The sequence below is a fragment of the Liolophura sinensis genome, chromosome 1 (assembly GCF_032854445.1).
Source record: "Liolophura sinensis isolate JHLJ2023 chromosome 1, CUHK_Ljap_v2, whole genome shotgun sequence".
NCBI classification, from domain to species: Eukaryota; Metazoa; Mollusca; class Polyplacophora; order Chitonida; family Chitonidae; genus Liolophura; species Liolophura sinensis.
The window spans coordinates 83081037-83103340 of NC_088295.1; the positions used below are offsets into that span (position 1 = coordinate 83081037).

General features: G+C 38.0%; 1 protein-coding gene across 1 annotated transcript in view; it reads right to left on the reverse strand.

Moving 5' to 3' along the window:
- LOC135461826 (IgGFc-binding protein-like) overlaps positions 1–22304 on the reverse strand; it is a 60654-nt gene that overhangs the window by 23778 nt on the left and 14572 nt on the right. Inside the window, exons 16-43 of the mRNA XM_064739073.1 lie at positions 21908–22001; positions 21044–21299; positions 20285–20465; positions 19816–19930; positions 19228–19357; positions 18445–18598; positions 17057–17151; positions 15340–15517; positions 14622–14736; positions 13687–13822; positions 12619–12772; positions 12169–12260; positions 11547–11727; positions 10954–11068; positions 10250–10379; positions 9875–10025; positions 9270–9361; positions 8552–8729; positions 6558–6678; positions 5399–5546; positions 4880–5039; positions 4434–4533; positions 3535–3706; positions 3048–3173; positions 2324–2574; positions 1696–1792; positions 1000–1231; positions 253–527 (exon numbers count right to left, since the gene is read on the reverse strand). Coding sequence (XP_064595143.1) covers positions 253–527; positions 1000–1231; positions 1696–1792; positions 2324–2574; positions 3048–3173; positions 3535–3706; positions 4434–4533; positions 4880–5039; positions 5399–5546; positions 6558–6678; positions 8552–8729; positions 9270–9361; positions 9875–10025; positions 10250–10379; positions 10954–11068; positions 11547–11727; positions 12169–12260; positions 12619–12772; positions 13687–13822; positions 14622–14736; positions 15340–15517; positions 17057–17151; positions 18445–18598; positions 19228–19357; positions 19816–19930; positions 20285–20465; positions 21044–21299; positions 21908–22001 — 4229 coding nt within the window. The remainder of the gene's footprint in view (positions 1–252; positions 528–999; positions 1232–1695; positions 1793–2323; positions 2575–3047; positions 3174–3534; positions 3707–4433; positions 4534–4879; positions 5040–5398; positions 5547–6557; positions 6679–8551; positions 8730–9269; positions 9362–9874; positions 10026–10249; positions 10380–10953; positions 11069–11546; positions 11728–12168; positions 12261–12618; positions 12773–13686; positions 13823–14621; positions 14737–15339; positions 15518–17056; positions 17152–18444; positions 18599–19227; positions 19358–19815; positions 19931–20284; positions 20466–21043; positions 21300–21907; positions 22002–22304) is intronic.

Sequence of the window (22304 nt, forward strand, 5' to 3'; positions counted from 1 at the left end):
CGATGAAAAAAGTTTTTCTTCATGGCGATCTCAGACAAACATACCACATCTAACGTATGAAATATCATCCCTTTTAAATTAACCATTTAAATTTTCAATTTAACACACACTACTCGGATTAACACTTCGGTAGTAATTGAAATGTAGAATGTAAAGTGAACTCTGACAAACCCTCAATGAAACATATAATTCTCTCATTTGATACAGGTGAACTAAAGCCGAGAACTATGAGAATGAGTAAAGCCAACTGACCACAATCGGTTCCCTCTCTCCAGGAAAGATCGGCTCCTTTAGATATCGCTTCAGTGGCGTAAGACTCTGCGTAGTTACAGCGCACTTCCTGCAGGTCCATACCGGCACACATGTCAAACACACAGCTCTCGATGTAGTTTTCTGGCTTGAGGAACCCGTGTGCCATAACAAAGCGCTCAGTGTTCAGCCAACCACACAACTCCTTGGAGCGATACAACATTTTTGAGGCCTCTGTACACTCGTCAGTAATCGGAACACTCGGCACATTCGTGCAGCTACAAATCAAAAGTCTCAAATTTAGGAAGAAATGCTTCCTACTGCATTTATGTGTCTTTTATTGAATTATTCTCAGATAACCCAGGTAACCTTGATTTCATATTATGCAGTAGGGCTATGACTTTACCACTTTCTTTAAAGATGTGCTTTCAAGAAAGTCAGTCAAATATTTTCGGCCTTGTCATAGTGGTGTCCCTTGGCAGTCTCCAACATGTAGCGCTGAGTAGGTACATGTATGTGTTTAGCGGACTTTTGCTTACAAACAAAAAAGAAATCATGGACGGGCACTTTAAACAGACACCTTCGTTTATTTTGTTTTGGGAAATCCCCGTTTGCAAGCGGACAATGAAGTAATTTGGCAAAATAATATAAACACCTGGCCTACCTGGAATGTGCCAAATATTAACACCAAATTTGTCTGTAACAGATTTTTCACACAATTATGAGGAATATGTCAATTAGACAACTCACTCTTCATGTCCCTCTGCTTCGTTTTCCTCTGCATCATCAGGATGCGAGTAGGTCAGCCAACTGTTCCCAATTTGAAAGTAATCCCCTGGTTCGTTGGTGTAGGCGATGAACTTATCATCATCTTCCTCATCGTTGTAGTTTCCGCAGATACCACACATCTTGTTGAAGTATTTGTCAGGAACCTCAACTCGGACTTTGTGGTTATCACTGAATGAAACTCTTACGCCAAGGTCTGCAAAAAATTTTAACAACATTTCTTGACATTCAAACTGTTACTGTTACAAACTGGTACTTATTCATTAAGATGGCACCTTGAAGCAAATGAGATGGTATATGTACCTAAAGAATATGACATCAAATATCATTAAAAATTGTAAGAAATCAATGGCTTATTATTAACATTGTCACTTGAAAATTAACTGTAAGTTATACGCACAGAAAATGGGTATTTCAAAATACTCTCGTCACGGCGCATAAACAGTTCAATACAAAACTAAGATTAAAACTAGTACATATAATCTATCACAAAACACATCTGGGTTGAGACTGGAAACCAGTTGTTTGTGGTAATGTAAGCATAAACTATCATGGACATTTTATTAGGGACACTCTAAACAACTGGCATGGATTTATCTACATTATTTTTTGAGATACTTCAACGGTAACAGTGAAAACAATGGCCTGTCCTGGACTCACCGACTAATGTGACAACCAGTGAACGACAGCCTTCTAGCTCGGTGGTGACTTTTCCCTCTGCTAGCTGAATGCCAGGATGTCTGTGGTCACCATTCACCTGCGGAGAATGAGTGGAGGAGGGGTTATTCTCAGTAAGTTGTTATACTTAAATGGTGTTTCATGTAACTGTAAGGCATATGTCAGAAACAATATATATTAGTGGTGGGAACTATACAGTACCCAGAGAAAACTACTATACCTCAACTATTTAATTTGGTAAAGTAAAGCCACTGCTGAGCCAGCACAAACTAGATTCGAACCCATGGACATGACTGTAGAGTACATTTAGCTATGAATGTGTTCATCTGTGGATTACATTTAGCTATGAATGTGTATATCTGTAGATTACATTTAGCTACGACTGTGTACATCTGTAGAAAACACTTAGCTATGACTGTGTACATCTGTAGGTTATATTTAGCTACGACTGTGTGCATGTGTAGGGTACATTTTGCTATGACTGCGTACATCTGTAGAGAACATTTTGCTGTCACTGTGTATATATGTACATATCAGAGTGAAATCTGCGAACGTTACAAAACAGCTGAATTTTGCAGTATATAAAAATGAATGTAGCATGCATACAAACCTTCATCTGTCGGTCCTTGAGAAGCGCCACCTCCACACCATAAGCCTCCACATACACACTTCTGACATAGGTGACAGTACGTTTATGTCTGCGGTGCTCCAGCTGAACGGTCACATTGAACAAATCTCCAGATTGCATAGCACCGTCACAAGGTTTGGCAAGGGTATAGCGGCACGAGCCTTGGAAGTGGATCCTCACCCCATCAAACGTAGTGAAGTGAGGATCTCCGGAACCGTGGCACACACTTGCCCCTGCGATCAGAACAAAACTCTAAGTAAGCACACAACAGTCAATTGCCTCTGCTACGTGCTTAGCACATTCTTTATTTTAAGCTGTTGTTTTCAGGCGTATGTGTGCTTTTTTTGATTTGTTTTGTTTTTTTCTTGCCATATGAAACCAGACTTATGCTATGGCATACATCAAACTCGTTTTGTATGATGTATATGATACATATATACCTTACACTTTATCTCAAGCGGCTCTTTTTATCAGTCACGTGAAGACCAAACTGGGGCCAATAGCTGTGTCCACTATCCCTCCATCAAATACTTTCTTTATTTCTTTTATTTCAAGCTACGTCCCTATTGCCCCTTTAATATACAAGTATATATCCAATACTTCCTGCATTCACGCTGGAAATAACACTATATTGCATACATGAGATGCTATAAATATTCCGTGATATTGTTTTCATCCATAACTCAATGTAAGCAATTACACGTACTCTGGCAACCGACCAGCTCTTCATCCTGTGTTATGGCAGTGTAGCCATTCTTACAGACACATGTTGAACCTCTCTTCGTTGTAGCACACTCAGCATTCTTGGGACAGGTAATTTTACCACTGCGACCTAACCACAAGGCAAACAAAAAGAATAAGAATTATTTAAGGACTTTTCAATTCAGGTTTCACCATGTTCAATAATATATCACTTCAAAGAACGTTTCCCAAGTGTAGTGAAGTCTCCCAGTTCAGACGAATTTGGAGATTTCACACGCACACGTATTTATTGTATTTGAACACTTTTTGTGATAAGGAATTATCGAATTTCACGAAAGATATTAGGTGACATAATAAGGTGGATGAATCAATCAAAATGAAGGAAAATATATCACTTGAAAAATGCTAAACTTAATAATGAATGCAGCACGTTACAGAATGCCTTTTGTTTGGTCAAAACACGAGGCAGCAAAACTGGCCACCATACTTACATCCATAGGCCTTGATATCTGTGGGTTTGGCTTCACACATGTAGTAGTATTTAGAGCTACAGCTTCTGTCTTTCCACTGAAGGTCGAAGTTACCAGAGGGTTCAACAGCCGCGCAGTCATCTTTGTCAGGTCTGTACGGATCTTTAGGATCAGCCCAATTCTTGAAACCATTCTACGAGCACAACAACATCAACATTACAGCTGTATCCATCCAGCCTTTATGTTTCATATACATGTATTGTCATTCGAGACAGGCTTCAGAACTATCTACATCGAACACAGAAGCAGAAGACTTTCACCGAACTGACAAGCAAGACGTCATGACTACAACTAACTTAAAAAAACTGAATGTATAGTTGGCACTCACACTTATGACAGAGAAGATGGGGAAAGTGATTTAAACATGTATTTATCATGATGACAGCCCTATTAATCTATCAACTATACTATATAAAGCCTACAACAATCATACCATTACATTTACCAAATGTCCACTTGTTTCTAAAAGTATGCTAAAGACAGTACCAGTCCTCTCCCTTTCTCGGACGCCAAAATATTATTCTGCATGTATTTTACAAGCATTTTACGGGTACATCTAGAACCTATTGCTTTTCTGATGTATGGCATTATTATGGTGGATATTTTTAAGATAGGGATAGATCACAAAAGAAAAAAGTAAAACAACAACTGTTTGTCAGTGTCTGTCCGTCCTGAAATTACTCCCCAACTTCTTCAGTCGTATTTAACTTTAATGAAGATAATGCTTGATAGTTGTATGAATAGCTCGTTTAAATACCATAATATCCAACATGAAATCTACTTTGCAGACATTAACACACTGTTCAACGCAATGGGGATAGTTTTAACTATCACCGATGTGACAATTGACAGCTACTTACCTCCCAATCCGTTCCATCAAGGAAGATCCATTTCATTTCTTTTTCCTGGTCATTAAGGCCAATCCAGACAGGGGTACTATCTTTGCCAACATTGTTTCTCCTGTAAACACATGAAATAGATCATTCATAAAACATACCCAAATTTGCAACAACTGCATTATTCCCTAGGCAGAATTTCATGTCGACTCTGTCCGCCCATTAAGTGACTTACCCATGTTAAAAAATTAGGACGCCCTTGTTAATTGATAGCATGTCAATTAACCAGTTTTAGAGCTGTAGTACTAAGTAACAATATTCTGAGAGGATATTTGGGAGAAGACTGGCCATTTAAATCTCTCAACATATCTTATAGCTACACCTTAATGTGACATAGACAATATGGCTGTTATGACATCAGGAATGCTAAATCAGTTCAGGTGGCAAAGAGAAACAACAGGGATGCTCACAGGAAATCCCCCAGGAATTCATTCTCTGCTTGGCTTCCAATGGACAACAGTTCGGCTCCATTCAGACGGCAGATGTCTCGGGCATCATTGTATCCAATCTTGTTCCTCTCCATCATGTAACACATGCCTCCAAATGGCTCCCAACCTTCAGGGCAGTTCACTGTGTTCCAACAGCAACACATATATGTACATACAAATCTACGCTAAACTTCACAAAATATAAATGTACAGATTTACTGAATGTGACCTCAGTATCAAGTAATGGTGTTTAGAGAGTGCACAAAATAATGACTGCCATTTAAATTTAATATATTTATGATTCTCCCGAACTCTTTGGTTATATTTCAAAATCCAAATTGCATGAAATGTCGCAGGGATAAAGGTTCAATAACTTTTCATCTACTGAGGTACTCAGTTGAAACAATTAAACATATATGCTTCTAAAAGAAAAGTTCCTGGTTAGGCAAAATACCACAAGAATCTCCAGGAATGTTTCAAGCGTTCATACAGGGCACTTACACGAAACCTGTTCATCTCCTTTGGCACGGAATTCACAGAGGAATGCTTTCCTGTCACCACAAGAGTTGAGCTTCCAGTCCAGGCGCTTAGCTCGCGCACAACCACACATACGCTCTTTCCTTCCTTTAAACCACTTCTTGTGCTTGGCCTGGGGGAATGAAAGCATGTTTATGTGTCAGCACCATAGCATTTAGAAATGGTCTTACAAAACAGTACTTCAAATATGTTAACAACTTGCGTAAGTCTTGGGCATTAATATTTCGACAAATCGTTCAGTTTTGAAAATATCAGCTCTTCGGATTCTCTTATCGTCACTGTTAACCACAGAATTTAGGCATACTTGTACGAAAACATCGCAAAACAGGCACTGATTTTTTATACACAAATTAAAGCCAGAAATACCACAGAGATATTGATATAGCTTGGATGAATAATTCAAATAGAATTAATGAATGATACGCCATAATCCAAACAGACGTAAGGTGAAGCAAAATAAAGATATAGTACCTAGTGTTATTTACATAATTTAATGTTGCTTTTATTAAAAATAATTTTTATCCCTTACACCTTTTTGCATAATGAATGCCTAGTTATTCTTCTTTTATAATCAGGATGTAGCAAATACAATGGAACCTACTTCCAATAATTCTGAGTAGGACTGGTCAAATGTGCGTTCTTGATTGACAGTTTCGAAAGGTGTATACTAATCACATACAACACAACTTCTTATGTCCTCTTATTTAGGGTTTAAACTATTCAGACTTGAAACTTTTGTTTTTGTGTGAAGCATAATTCCACCAAAGTTGTCACAGCCCTTCAATCAGAACTACTACATCTATGCTTCTGAAACTTATCTTCAGATTGATGCACCGAGAAATGAAGGTGCCATGAGTCATGTGATACGGTGGAAAAATTGGATTCTGTACATTCTCGTCTAAAAACTTTTTTTCAAAAACCGTTGACTCTGTGGAGTTCAAATTTCCGGAAAGTGTTCCCAAACTTATATCCCTTGTCTTCAAGTATCCCAACGCATGGAGACAGAATTGATATAAGAGAAATGGCGTCTTATAGATCGAAAATGCTGGTTTCAGCCGCAGCATCGCTGTAAATAACGTAACACTTATAGTAAGGGTTAGTAGAGCTGCTGCTCCCATTTTACCTCATTTCCACCTTCCCATTTATTAAATGATCTGCCAACGCGGAAATTCTTCACACCCCAGCGCCATTTCATGTTCCCACGAATGTCGGAGATCATACCAATCCAAAAGTCAGACGGGGATCTGTACAAAGCAAACAATGCCAAGAAGTTCAAAACTGTCTGTAGCAATTTTGATTTTGACTGATCACCATAATATGGCTTAAATAAGGCAGGGGTGGCCATCAATCCTTATTTAATTTAAATAAAGGGATGTTTTAAAGGACACGTAATACGGTACAGTAGCTTTAAAACAAATACAAAACCACCATACGAAGATATATGTTAGATGAAAGACAATGAAGCAGGCAAATGATTCCATATATATCTATATAATTTTTCAACCTACTAAAACGCATTTAAAAATTGGATTGTATGGTGGCGTACCTTTTTGGACCATATTGTGTCAAGTGACGTTATATTCAAGTTTTGCCACTTAATGCACACAGACTGCTGGACTTTTGCATTCAAAATGCATATACCATGAACACATTCATAAAATGAACTTTGAAGCAGCTTATTTGGAACCAAAATGGGCCCCTGATGCCAAATGGGTCGCCCGCGGCCACCTTAGAATCTGATGTTCAAACACAGTTAACTCAGTAGCAAAAATTCTAAAAAAACCCAAAAGAAATCGAACTATTTTACTGGAAAGCATTTAATGTGTCTTTCATCTGACATTTAGTGTTTTCTTTGACTTTGATACATATGATACGATATAATATACCATGGTGAGCGTAATGTTCAAGAAATATTGAAGAAATATATGCCACCGTGGTAAATGCACTAGACGTAGCAATGATAAAACTTTTTACAACGAGCCTTGATTAACACATTTTCAAACAATTATAAGAGTACAGCGCGCATAAAACTTTACTCTTTATTTTTCAGGTGATTTGTCAATATTTCTGCTTGACACAGTTTCAAAGTTTTCACAGTTTCAAAAATGTAGACATTATGAATGGTTTGATTAAAACCATGATATAAAAAGTTATTAGTCAATCTAGTGAATTTGTGAATACAAGAAACGTATGTATCTCTAATAAATTGAAAATGTTACGGTCAGCTAAAGGACAAATCCTTAATTCAAGTCTAAATATATGTACTAAGCTAAGTAGTATATTGAATTACTGAAGGAAGAATAAGCTTAGAGGAGGGAGAAAATGTCAACGATCAACATTTTCATCGTTAGTGGTCTAGAAGCATTATGTTGAGAACAAAGGACAAAATGTTTCCAGGCAACTAGCGGTCAATGGACATATCGTCAGCAGTTGGAGGGAGGGTCAGACTGAATGGGTGTTCTCGCAGGGGATTGTTAAGAGGCAGAGACAAGACTGTCACATATGTAGCCAGAATCGATAGTGTAAGAATTAAGATGGAGTATAAAGCTAAGAGCAGAACAGCATGTCATCATTACAACCTTGAACTTCTAGTCATAAAGACAAGTGTGGGGCTAAGCTGTCAGCAAGTTTGTGTGACAGATGTCGACTCTCCTGAAGACACGCGCTACCTTAATCAATAGCGTTCAATAGGTCCTTTCTTAATAATTTAAGACCCGACAAATACCATTCGCATCACAGTAAAATACTGGTCTGTTTAATATGGCCCACGCTCATCAAACTAATGAAAAAACCAATGAAGCATTAAAATTTGAAAGACTGAATACTGATTGAGCGTGTTTCATATAGCATTTATGTATTATGTGTAGTGTGAGTAGCTCCTCAGTGCTTATAATGGCTAATTTCAATTTGATAGAATGCTGGAATTTAGATGTAGAGACGCGAGTTCAAATCCCAGTGTGATCCACAGTGAAAATTCTCCAACCAATACACTGATGTCCTGACCAGGAAAGCTCAGGCTGTGATGTAACTGTAGATTCATTGCTGAACATGATATTTACATTGTACATGCTGTCGGGGTTAATATGATAAACCGTATAGAATTTTCCAAAAACATACTTGTTGGGCCACTGGTCTGCGAGGGACTTCCAGGTTGACTTATCAGGTATAACAGCGAGCTTCCCTCCTAAACGGTCGCACTCATCTTGGGCTTCATCCCAGGACACTTTCTTGTCCACGATACGATAACATCGGCGACTTCCCTTGTCGACGAAAGTGCCGGGTGGACAATGGCTAACTAAAAAGCAATAACATGCTAGATTTACTTAACGCAGTTCTATCTCAAAGAAAAGAACAAATGGAGTCAAATGCATTATGAACTGTGAGACTTTTCGGCATTTCGGCATTTTTAACGGTGTCCATACATGTCAATATAAAAATACATTTTAAACACTGGTATCCTCCACATTGCAATCTATCAAGAGCTTCCCGTTTCTCACTTATTTTTTAAAAGAAAATCATATAATATGTTATTATACATGTATATTAAGTTAACAAGCTTTGGTATCTTCAGACCTGTTAATGTTATTGAGATCACACCAACAGCATTCGGCTTAGCTTGTTGTCTCTAATGAAATAATTGTGGAGACATGGACGTAGTGTTTAAAATTAAATTATTCTAACGAAAAAAGAAAAAGCGTGTTACAACTTTTTCCAAAAGTTCATTTGAGGGCACTTTCAGTAACACTGATGGCATACACTTGTATCACAAACAAACAAAATCATTTTGTTGTAAAAAGAAATCCCAATAGACTGGTGTTTGGCGAACTGCACTTACACTGTCTCCCCTTGTGGACATAATGAACATATCCCTTTACTTTCTCCAGGGCTTCAGGTGTAGTGAATCGGCTCAGTTTAGACAGCTCGCACCTGTAAACAATCACATGCTCTCAATACCACCTTTACACATGCACTCAGAAATAGATACAATCAAATTGTATTTTTGAATACAAGAACACTATATTGGTATGGCAACTCTAAACAATGTTCACTCCATATTTCAGCATTTCATTTCACCATCATCAAGAGTGAAATGCTGGTTTTGACATTAAGTATAGATGTATACACACATTACATTTCTTATTTGGAGTTACATTAATCATACATTATGTTAATTTAACCAGTGGTACTCGTGTAGTAGTCATGATCAAGACATATTCTTTTGCAAACTTTTGAATTTGCCAAGATTCACTGCTATTTGCCAAAAAGCTTTATGTTCATAAAGAAAGTCTGCATGGTGAGAAAAACTCACTGGTAAACTTCATAGATGAAGCTGACAAAAATGCATGAATCATCGTTAATGTACTTGTAATTAGTACAGTCCACAAGTTTTGGACTCACAGCGAATGTTGTAAGAAAGTCTGTATTATGACAAAAACTCACTGGTTAGCTTTATAGTTGAAGTTGAAAGACAAGCATGAGTCGTCATCAATACACTTGTTAGCACAGTCCTCATCCTTTGATTTCTCAATGATTTCTAGGTCAGGCTCACGGAGCTGACGCCCATGGAACTTCTGGAATGACCTCATTGTATCTGCAAAAAAACAAACAGTTAGAGATGTACCAGACCAAAAATGTAAACAATTGAATGGTTTTTAGCCGAACCATTGAATTGAATTTTTAGCCAAATAAATTATAGTTTTCTTTTCCTCATCATAGAAAATGTTTTACTCGGATAGAACTCAGAATGTTGTGCCCTCAGAAAACAACATAGGCATAAACTATGGCTGCTTTATTTTTTCATTTCAGAAAACTAACCGTCCGTGAAGCTGGCCCCTGCGGGGCGGTATTCACACACGTATGGCCTCTTGCTGTTACAGTTCTCAGCTTCCCATTCCAAATTGTCATTGCGAGCTTGAACACAACGCTTTTTGTCATCATCCTTGGCCTAGAAGATAATAAGAGCCAGAAATAAAAATGCATCACTGAATGTAGATAGGTACAACGTCACCACATAAGATCACATGCACTCTCACATAAGGCAGCTGATTAATCACATAAGCAAATCTACATGCAAATACCATTGACCAATATTACGGTCGACGAATACAGCATATTGTAACAGTTCAGAATACATGCACCCTTAAGTACCAGATTCCAGTGCGTGCAGCATATTGGCGTGTACAGGTGCAGTCTAATATCAGATTTCCAAGGTAGAACTACAATTCCAAACCACATCATTTGATTAGAATGTTTATATATGCTGATTACATTTCTTTACATTCTTCACAAAGGGCGAAAATGAAAAAAAGACGCTTTTTTGCTTTTTAGATGTTAGGCTAAATCCTGGGTAATAAAAGCAAATGAAAAATGCCGTTGCTAATCTGAGGATTGCGGATCTCTTTTCGTGTGGTTTATATCCTATAAGATTTGAATAGTTGCACAGTCGCTACTGTACAGGTTAGGTACTACAACAGGAATGAAGCCTGACAAATCAGTGAGGGCAATTCTTCTATAGTTACCTTTCCTCCCTTCCATTTCTGGAATTTACTGAGCTTCTCTAGGTCGCCGAATACGCTCCAGCCGAAGTCCCTGGCCCCTCGCCTGTTACAACCAGTCCACAAGGCTTTCTTAAACCTGCCAATCACAAAAATGTCATTAACAAAATGATTAGATACATGTAGACTATTATACATGTACTTTAATATCTGTTTAAATAACAAATAGGTTTTGATGTTAATAAATGTGATCACATTTTGTACTTTGCTTGCAGGCAATGGTACTGACTTATTTAAGTTGATTTTTTGTGCATGCTTTGTTCCACATCACATTATTCAAACACACAGATTATCTTCATTCCGTTAATAAGTTGAACTGACCTACCCTAAATCTGCTAATTCGACAAGTGTCAAGAGTGCAACTTTTGATGCAGTTTGAAAACACGGTTCACATGATAATGAAAACTAAAATATATTGCCCAAAAATCATAAAATAATCTGCCCACAACAGACAGCATTCCGCTCATATGCCAAAGCATGTAATATGTCCGTGGTCCAGTTGGTTGAGGATTTAGGGTATTAAAACTAGCAGGCCAAAATCATTACCTATATCTTACCTTTTCTTAATGCCTTTGAACAGTTTGAATACCTCGTCATTATCCATAATAAGCAGGTTACCAGGGAATTTACCACGACCACACTTCCTCTCAGCGGTTTGCCAGTTGACATTTTCATCAAAATACTTGAAACATCGGTCACTCTTCGGTAACTTTATACTTCCTTCTGGGCAATGAGCATCTAAAGTCAACAACACCACAGCAAATGTTACCTTACATTTTTGTTTTATATGACAACAAGTATAATTCTCTTATTTTAAAATTATACCAAAATATATTAGAAAACAAGAAAAGATGGATACTGCATTAACAAACAAATGCTAGAAATGGTCCACAAATAAATATTACACTACATTCAGATAACTGTATTTCAAATACTTGCTTGTACAAATGCAATTTCAGATGCAAATACGGCTTCAGAATAATACATTTTATGCTAGCAATTATGTTTTTCTGATATGTAATTATTCAAGCAAAATCAAGGAAAATATGGCAATGGAAAATGCTAAATTTACGTGAAATACAGTGTCCCAGGTTTGTGAGATGTGATACACATATGTATTTGGCACCAAACGTGAATCAAATATCACTGCAAATCAGATCGAACACATATCAAACTTACACTGCCTCAGCCTAATAACATAGTGATCCTTATCTTTAGATGGCTTGGCACGTTTTGGCTGGGTGAATTTGCTGTTGTGCAAGAAACGGCAACTGTAAAGACAAAGAAAGTGACTTTAGTCCATAAACCTGAACACAAAAATACATACCACGGAGAATAACAGGCCTGTGAATGTTTTGCCTGATTATTATCATTTGACTTTTCAGAATAAGATACATCAGATCCATTTATTTCTTTCCTCATTTTCTGAATGAATTCACGCAGAATATTTAATCTATCTATTAGTTTATTTATCTTTTTATTGGGGGTTGGGGAGGGGAGGCTTGTCATCCATAAGAAATCTAGCATACAATGGAATCACCCTTATTACATATTTTGAAAAAAGAGGGAGCGTATGACCTTAATAATCCAGAGGTACGTGTAGAACGCGCGTCGTTTGAGAGAACTTACGCCTTCTTCTTCTTGTTGTAATCAAATGCAAGACATTTCTTTCTCTGGAAGCATCGTCGGGCGCAGGTTTCTGGGTCAACATTTTCTCTGCTATACTTGTCTTCCTTGCTTCTCAGATGGAGACCAGCATACTTGTCAACACCGGACAACCAAGCTGAAAAAAAAAACAACGTTTGTAGAGTTCATCTTCCACTGGAAAGCATACATATACATGTATGTACTCAACTGTATGAAATAACTACAACACAAATGCCTTCATCTTTGCAGTGTTCAAAACACTGTGAACTAACCATTTGACAAAAAGTTTCATAAAGCGATTAAAAAAAGTTTCATTAATTTTCTAAATTTGTTTCAAAGTCAGGTCTATAATCCTCCCAATTGAAGATCTAATGAGAGCACGCGTTACAGAAACTTTACCCTAACAGTGTTGTGGACTAAAGCTAAATATTTTCAGTGTCAGAACATCCATTAACAAATTTAACAGTGTCCTTCAACTACATGTACGTACTTGTGAAAGCTTTATCTGTGCCTAGGTTTTCCTCTTTATTTTCTCTATAATCTATTTCTCTTATTTATTCCGTTTATTATCTTATTTATTGCGTTTATCCAAGCGTTTATTTATCAGCATATTAAGGGTGCGCAAAAGAGAATTATTTATTTTTTCATTTAAAATGGTGATTTACGCCGTACTCAAGAATATTTCATTTGCATACATACTACTTCAGCCAGCATTATGTCCGGAAGAAACCGGAGCAGAGCGCGGGGGAAACCCACGACCATCAGCAGGAAGTTGCACACACACCCCACGCATGACCGGAAAGGAAGCCAACCAGAGCTTGACGTGAACAAGTGGAGACTGAATTGGCGAGAAACTCGTGGGTCATTGTGCTGCGCTAGTACACTAACCACAAAGGCACGGAGGCCCCCATAAGAAAATCAGATATAAATAAACATGCCTACAGCATGTCCAAAAAAGCTCCTTCACTCTTGTTCTCATTTAAGGCTTGACTTGTACGCTCCCCTTTACAGACCCACACTGCATGTGGTACTACACCGTGCACTACTCACCAGCATCAGGCCTATAACCTTTGGGAGGGAACTGACACAAGAAGGGACGTTTCTCCTCACACGGTTTGTCCTGCCATTCCTGTTTGGAGCCAGCCGTAGCCGCACCACAGTTCTGTTCCTGGTCAGGGTCATTTGGCTGGTGAAAGAAAAAACATTAACATAAAAGGTATGATAGGGAGACTCAATCAGGGATTGATTCACCGGTGAGATCAGGCAGTCCATTCATCCAATGATAGCAGAGACGGTTTACGGTTTCATTGATAAACACGCAATGTTCCAGTATCGCTTGAAAGTCATCACATTATTGTTCCTGATTCTGCTCATAATGACTGACAGAGTTCAACACAGAAGACAGGACATCATTATGTCTCCGTTAACATAACCCTAATCACTCACTCAACCCACAAGATCTGGCCATATGGCCATTTGATATCCTTTATCACCCGCATAAATCTTAACCTTTGCATGGTCAGCCTCTCCCTGGTAAACCTTTTAGTGAGCCTTTCACCCAAGTGAGCCTTTAAACCTGTTGATCCTTTCACCCAAATGAGCCCTTCGCGCAAAATTGAGCCTCTGACCCAGCTGAGGTTTTCCATTCACACTCAAGAGAGCATTTCTATGTTTTGCCTTTCACAGTGAGAGCTTTTTGTTAGGTGAGTATTCATCTGATAAGCCTTTCAACAGATGAGCTTTCTCCCAAATGAACCTTTCCCTGGTGAGCCTTTCACCGAAAGCCTTTCACCACGGTGTTATCCACGGGGAAGATGGCTATCTAACTTTTACCCAATGCCATTTAACAGATCATCAAGAAAGCATCCCGTGTTACAATATTCACCATTAGACTATTTCACAGCAACGTCAGGAGATTAATGGCTATTGCCGCAGTATGTATGTACATCTAAATAGAAAACAATTTGTTTTGTTTTTACACTCACCTGCTTTTTTTTCCAGAAAGTTTTCCCAACTGGTACACGAATGTCATTCCACTGCCAATAGAAGTCTCCTTTCATGTCCAAATCATTAAAGCCGATAAAGTATACATCTTTAAATCTGTAACAAAAAAACACGTAAAGCATGAAGGAAATGGCTGAAAACTGAGCATACATGTACCTCAAAATCTCTGAATTCTAGACGAATGGTGAGAATGTAAGTGATACCAGCTGATCAATCCTGTTCTTTCAAGTTAAGAAGTCAGAAATATTCCATCAAGCCATTAACGTATCCATTTTTACATCTTTTTATTGGTTTTATAAAAGGTTCGTAAATGACTGAAAAAGTGTGGTACGTGTTCCACAAATTATTCTTCTTCAAGCACTTACGACGAAAAGATCTACCTTTGTAGCAATAACAATGTAAATATGTAAGATGAAAACTACTAGAATTTTAGAAAACTTAACCCAGTCCCTGATGTGATTACAGTAAATCAGTGGTATTACACAGTCTTTTTTAAACAGTTATCTATTTATTTGATTGGTGTTTTACCCCACACTGAGAACTTTTCACTTATACGACGGCGGCCAGAATGAAGTAAACTTGAGTCTCAATCGTTCGCATTAGTGAGGGGCTCCTGGGTCATTGTGATACACTAGAACGCTTACCCTCTTTTTTTAACAACCCAGTAAAAAGACAATTTATCAAAAAACTATTTTTTACCCTTCTGAGTTGTCATTAATGAATTTGTAGGTGGCGTCATTGTCAACGATTGCTAGGTGGCCTCCATTCCTGGTGCACTCGGTCTGAGCATCGAACCAGTTCATTTTCGTCGAGTAAAACTGGTAGCAGATGCCGGTATCTTGATTGCGAATGTCAGCTTCTCGTGGGCAGTGGGAAACTACAACACAAACCCATCAGTCATTTGTCCGCAGCAAGAATACTACCAGGCACTAGATCATTTAAATCGAGTGATCATCATAATCAGCTGGTGAATAGCTTAAGATAACAGCAAACCAGGGATTAAACTTTTTTATTGGATACATAACATGTCTCAAATATATACATGTTCACAGTTTACATGTACATATTCATGTTGGTATTTATGTTACATTCTGTTAGTGGTGACAAACAGTCAGGTCGGTGGGTGAACATTACATTTACTTCTGTTAGTGGTGACAAACAGTCAGGTCGGTGGGTGAACATTACATTTACTTCTGTTAGTGGTGACAAACAGTCAGGTCGGTGGGTGAACATTACATTTACTTCTGTTATTGGTGACAAACAGTCAGGTCGGTGGGTGAACATTACATTTACTTCTGTTAGTGGTGACAAACAGTCAGGTCGGTGGGTGAACATTACATTTACTTCTGTTAGTGGTGACAAACAGTCAGGTCGGTGGGTGAACATTACATTTACTTCTGTTAGTGGTGACAAACAGTCAGGTCGGTGGGTGAACATTACATTTACTTCTGTTATTGGTGACAAACAGTCAGGTCGGTGGGTGGACATTACATTTACTTCTGTTAGTGGTGACAAACAGTCAGGTCGGTGGGTGGACATTACATTTACTTCTGTTAGTAGTGACAAACAGTCAGGTCGGTGGGTGGACATTACATTTACTTCTGTTAGTGGTGACAAACAGTCAGGTCGGTGGGTGAACATTACATTTACTTCTGTTATTGGTGACAAACAGTCAGGTCGGTGGGTGGACATTACATTTACTTCTGTTAGTGGTGGCAAACAGTCAGGTCGGTGGGTGGGCATTACATTTACTTCTGTTAGTGGTGACAAACAGTCAGGTCGGTGGGTGGACATTACATTTACTTCTGTTAGTGGTGACAAACAGTCAGGTCGGTGGGTGGGCATTACATTTACTTCTGTTAGTGGTGACAAACAGTCAGGTCGGTGGGTGGACATTACATTTACTTCTGTTAGTGGTGACAAACAGTCAGGTCGGTGGGTGAACATTACATTTACTTCTGTTAGTGGTGACAAACAGTCAGGTCGGTGGGTGGACATTACATTTACTTCTGTTAGTGGTGACAAACAGCCAGGTCGGCGGGTGGACATTACATTTACTTCTGTTAGTGGTGACAAACAGTCAGGTCGGTGGGTGGACATTACATTTATTTCTGTTAGTGGTGACAAACAGTCAGGCCGGTGGGTGGACATTACATTTACTTCTGTTAGTGGTGACAAACAGTCAGGTTTGTGGGTGGACATTACATTTACTTCTGTTAGTAGTGACAAACAGTCAGGTCGGTGGGTGGACATTACATTTACTTCTGTTAGTGGTAACAAACAGTCAGGTTTTTGGGTGGACATTATATTTACTTTATCAAAAGAGCAAATACATGTTTACTGTATTATGGCCCACTGCGAAACGACTGTGTAAGTTGAAGTTGATAACTTTGGTATACTTAAACACAATTCTTACATCTTCTGGACTTGTGGCTGCCAAATACACAGTCTTTGTCTTTTTCAAGGTTGCCTTTCTCCACGGTGAAGATGTTATCGGATAGAATTTCACACCTTGATAAGAAAAAGGCAAAAATGTCATAATAGTCACCGTGTGATAGGACAATAACAAACAACAACATGCTTTTAACACAAAATGTTTTCTCTTTTGAGGTCATCATAGGAAAGTATATACTGCACATGTATGACAACATTTATACACCTGTAAGGAAAAAATCTGATAAACTTTCCTTCATGCATGACTCTTCCTTTTCCTTCATTGCTCCGTGGGCGTGTTTGGTCAAATTCTCGATGTTCTATCATTTTCACATGGGCTACTCACTTAATGATCCTTGACGTTCTATCATTTTCACATGGGCTACTCATTTAATGATCCTTGACACTATCATTTTCACATGGGCTACTCACTTAATGATCCTTGACGCTCTGTCGTTTTCATATGGGCTACTCACTTAATGATCCTTGACGTTCTATCATTTTCACATGGGCTACTCACTTAATGATCCTTGACGCTCTGTCGTTTTCATATGGGCTACTCACTTAATGATCCTTGACGTTCTATCATTTTCCTATGGGCTAATCACTTAATGATCCTTGACGTTCTATCATTTTCACATGGGCTACTCACTTAATGATCCTTGACGCTCTATCATTTTCACATGGGCTACTAACTTAATGATCCTTGACGCTCTATCATTTTCACATGGGCTACTCACTTAATGATCCTTGACGTTCTATCATTTTCACATGGGCTACTCACTTAATGATCCTTGAGGTTCTATCATTTTCGTAGGGGCTACTCACTTAACGATCCTTGACGTTCTATCATTTTCATATGGGTTACACTTAATGATCCTTGACGCTCTATCGTTTTCCTATGGGCTACTCACTTAATGATTCTTGATGTTCTATCATTTCCACATGGGCTACTCACGTAATGATCCTTGACGCTCTATCGTTTTCATATGGGCTACTCACGTAATGATCCTTGAGGTTCTATCATTTTCACATGGGCTACTCACTTAACGATCTTTGACGCTCAATCATTTTCATATGGGCTACTCACTTAATGATCCTTGTTTTGTGCCATGCTGAAGTAAGCATTTTCCTCTGTATTTTAAGTACACATGTACGAGAAGAAACTGAGTATAGCGAAAGACAAATTACTTCAACTCACAATGAGGGAGTCTCACAATCGTGCTAATAAGTCCCACCAATTCCAAGGCTAATTCTCTCAAACACGGACCATAGGTTTAAAGAGAACTAAACCTGAATTCAAACTGAACCATTACACTTATACTTTCATCCAAATAACTCAATTTTTATATGGCAAATACAATAGCTCACTTCTTCTTCTTCTTGAAAAAGTTGATTCCAAGACACTTTTTGCGACGGTCGCAAACTCTGGCACATTTGTTTTCATCTGGTATGTCATCAATGGTGTAGCTCTTCTCACTCACGAGCCTAAAGCCTTTCCTCAGTGAAAAAACTTGTGTAAAATCTGTAAGAATATAAGAATTAAGTTCATGTCCAAAGAAAGCCAACAACAATACACCGCCCACAACACGGAATAATTGAACCCGATGTTAGTGTTAAAAATGTCTCAAATACTTATAATCAAAAATGGGTGTCAATGTGATCACTGAGATGACAGTATCAGCTTCATAATGATCAAGTTTTTTTCACTGTATGCAAAGAAATTTTAAGCAGTGAACAAATTCTGGTGAATTCTTTCACTCTATCTATGAGAAGAGCCACAGTTGCTTTGCTTTCGTTTCATGCCCATGGCGTATTTACATACTGTGTAAAGTAAATGACGTCAAATTTAAAAAATGACTAATTTGAACATTTTACCTGAATCTGAGAACCTTAGAAATGTGATTTGAGGTTTGTGTCGAAGGTACGACCATAACCTTCTGGAAAATTGTAAAATTCACATAAATCGATACTTTGTACTTGCCCATAAAAATATAACGCAACGACAGCAAACCTTTCCACAAAACCATTTTAGCACAATAAGTATCACCAAGACAACATTCACTATAGATATCATAGGAACACAAGGTTATCTTAGGTCCACCTTACATTTAAAAGGGTTGATGGTAGATGATAAATATCCTGTTTTCTTACCGACGGCAACATCAGCTGCTCTGCGGAACTCACAGACAAAGTTACGGGACTCTGAGCATTTCTTGTCCTGAGCCTTCATCTTGTCCTTGACGGTCGCCATCAAACAATTCTGCTCTCGTTTGCCATTGGGCTAAACAAAGACAAAAAAAACTAGTCAAAGGTGATGTTCTCTCAAACAAACTGCACTGTAGTACTGTTTGCGGAATGAGTTACAAAAACAGCAGTACCACTGCAGCACTCCTCTGTCTTGCATATGTCGTGAAGGTTTAGATGATAATCTCAAGAAAACTCCATAAACATGCTTTTCATGTTAGAGATATGATGGTAACAACGGTCAGACAAAAAAGGCAAAAGTCACAATGACCATCTCTGCAAACTCTAAATTGTCTTAGGCTCAGAGAAACCGAATAATGGGCACAAAACTCTGCCAAACATGCACATTAAACTTATATGCAAATCTATATCAGGATATGCCAAATGGTCATTTGAGTAAAATGTCAGGAATTTTACTTTGCCCTTGCGTGAGCGTGGGGGGAGGTGGGGGGGCGGTGTAACGAGTATTTATTTCCTTTCAGCTTCCAGCCTCACCTGTCCTTTCTTCCAGAAGTCAATTTTGACTGGCACTGATGTGTCGCCCACGTGCATCACAAACTTGCCCTCCTCTAGCTTATCCGTGTAACTGATCCAGATGTCACTCTTCACTCTAAAAATAGAACACACAATGAACTGGTACACCACACAAGCTAACAACAAGCATTTAGACGGAATTGTAAGGATTCAAGTATTCTTTATGCAACAGTTACAGTATTTCTCATCATTATTACTGATTTTACAGGCTTAAAGGGGTGAAGCTTCTATTATGCTGTTATCTGTAATTGGCATGCATATGACATGTTATGGCTTTTTCATCGAACATTTTCCATGCGTGGACTAATGAAAGATGGTGGGCCTTCTAACAAAATCACAAGTTGTGACCTTTTGTATATGACACAAGAACAGTATTCAAACGCATACATACAAATGAAGATATGTATGGAATCATCAAGAAAAAGCTTACTTCTTTTTCAAAAATTGTATCGTTTGCTCGTCATCAAAGACAACTAGATTTCCTCCCTCATTCAAGCAATACTGATATGCTTCTTGCCAGGCCAATTTGTTCTTGTAGAACTTGTAGCAACGGTTGTTTTTAGAGTTGGTGAAACTTCCTGAAGGACACTCAGCATCAACTTGTTCTTTCACTTAAAAAACAGGCATGGTACATTTTTTATTTTCCTCTAGCACAGACTTTTGCAACTATTTAAAATATTAAAGAAAAATTATAAAAGCTAATTATAACCAACTGAAATGTTAGTTCAGACCAAAATAGTCAGATTTCGTCTAAGTAAATTTATGTTTTAGACTTATGAATAATTTGTTTTGTCCATTTTTCATTAAATATTTCTGAAATAAGAAGCGTAGACTCTTTTAATAAGGGAAATAGATGTATTACTTGAAAACTTGTAACTGTACTTGCATCAAACTTTTTGGGTAAAGACACGTTCATAGAAGGAGCGTCTTGCTGCTACCTTTAACGCAAAGCCCAGCATTTTGTTCATTCTTATTACATTATTCACTCCAAGGAACAAAAAATACAGAATCCCCAAAAAGAAATTCCTTTAAAAGAGCTTCCCAATAACGGTAAATCTACATTACCTATCTATTGTGACGTTTGAATTAAAGTTAACATGATAAATACATATATAATCACAGGTGTACCACACATCATCAGGATCACTTCATCAGAACTGTTCTAATAATGTAGGTACTTTGGACTTACCTTTGCAATTTCGACTGGAGCTACCCTTGCCTTTCTTGCCGCGTTTCTTACATTCTTTACTAGATCCACGGCTTCGTCCTTTGCCTTTCCCATAGTACCGCAGTGGCGCTTCGCACAGGTAGGCATACTCAGCCTTACAGCTCCTGTCCCTCCATCTACAGTCAGTTTTGGGATTGACAACAGCACAGTCAGCTCCCTTTTTGCCAGCAACGTGCATGTCGTTAGGTTCATTCTTGTCCCAGTTGACAAAGCCTCCCTGAAACAGTTTACACCATATTCTTCATTTCATTTACAATGACAAGTAAAGAGCAAGCATTCCTTGTATTAACGGGCCAAAAAAAAATATTTATTTCATTGTTGTTTAATGCCATCCACAAGAATTTTCACTTGTGATAGTGAGTTGTGCCACTGACCCATGGCAAGTTACTGACAAACTATTCCGTATGCACAGCCATGAACACCACATTATTGGAAGATAAGTGGGCTTCCACATAAATTAGGCCGCGCAAACAGCCACACAATCTCTTTTTACTACTTCCTGCCATAAAGGTCTCATGAACATTGAAAGCAATTTACCCAAAATATAACTCTCATATCACACCTAAAATCAAAATTTACCATGCCCCACTCATGATGTGAAAAACTCTACATACAAAACTCTACTTGTTTCTTTCAAAGAAACATATTATATATGGATGAAAACTAAATGAACACTGAACTTGTTATCCATATGTAAGGTATTTGGCCCTTGAAAGATCATTAAAACCTAGGAAGTATGAATGGAGATCTTAACAATTTATATCTCCAGATTGCACAGGAACTGAATATATATAAACGAAAAGATTTGTCAATTATTCTATTTACCCTTTCACTGAATGGAGTTTTATCGGCATATATCCAGTCCTTGCGCTTCTGATACAATCCAAACCAGATAACATCGTTGATCCCACGTTTCTTTCTGCAAAATAAGAAAATTCAATCTGCTCTGACATCTGATATACATGACGTATCTGAGTGATATTGTTATTCACGACAGGAATGGCTGATAGAAGACTTCTTTTGCATATGTGGTATGCAACACGTTTTTTTTCAAATTACTACTAACAGCACAATAATGTGTATAAAGTAAAATCCTCTTTGAGCGAATAACTTTGATCATAAGACATTTAAATACAGCTGTCTGGCAATGCTCTTTTCAACTACTAGAATGTTTTGCAACAAATATTTGTGATTGTTAGTGTTTTGACAAACAATTGGCTTT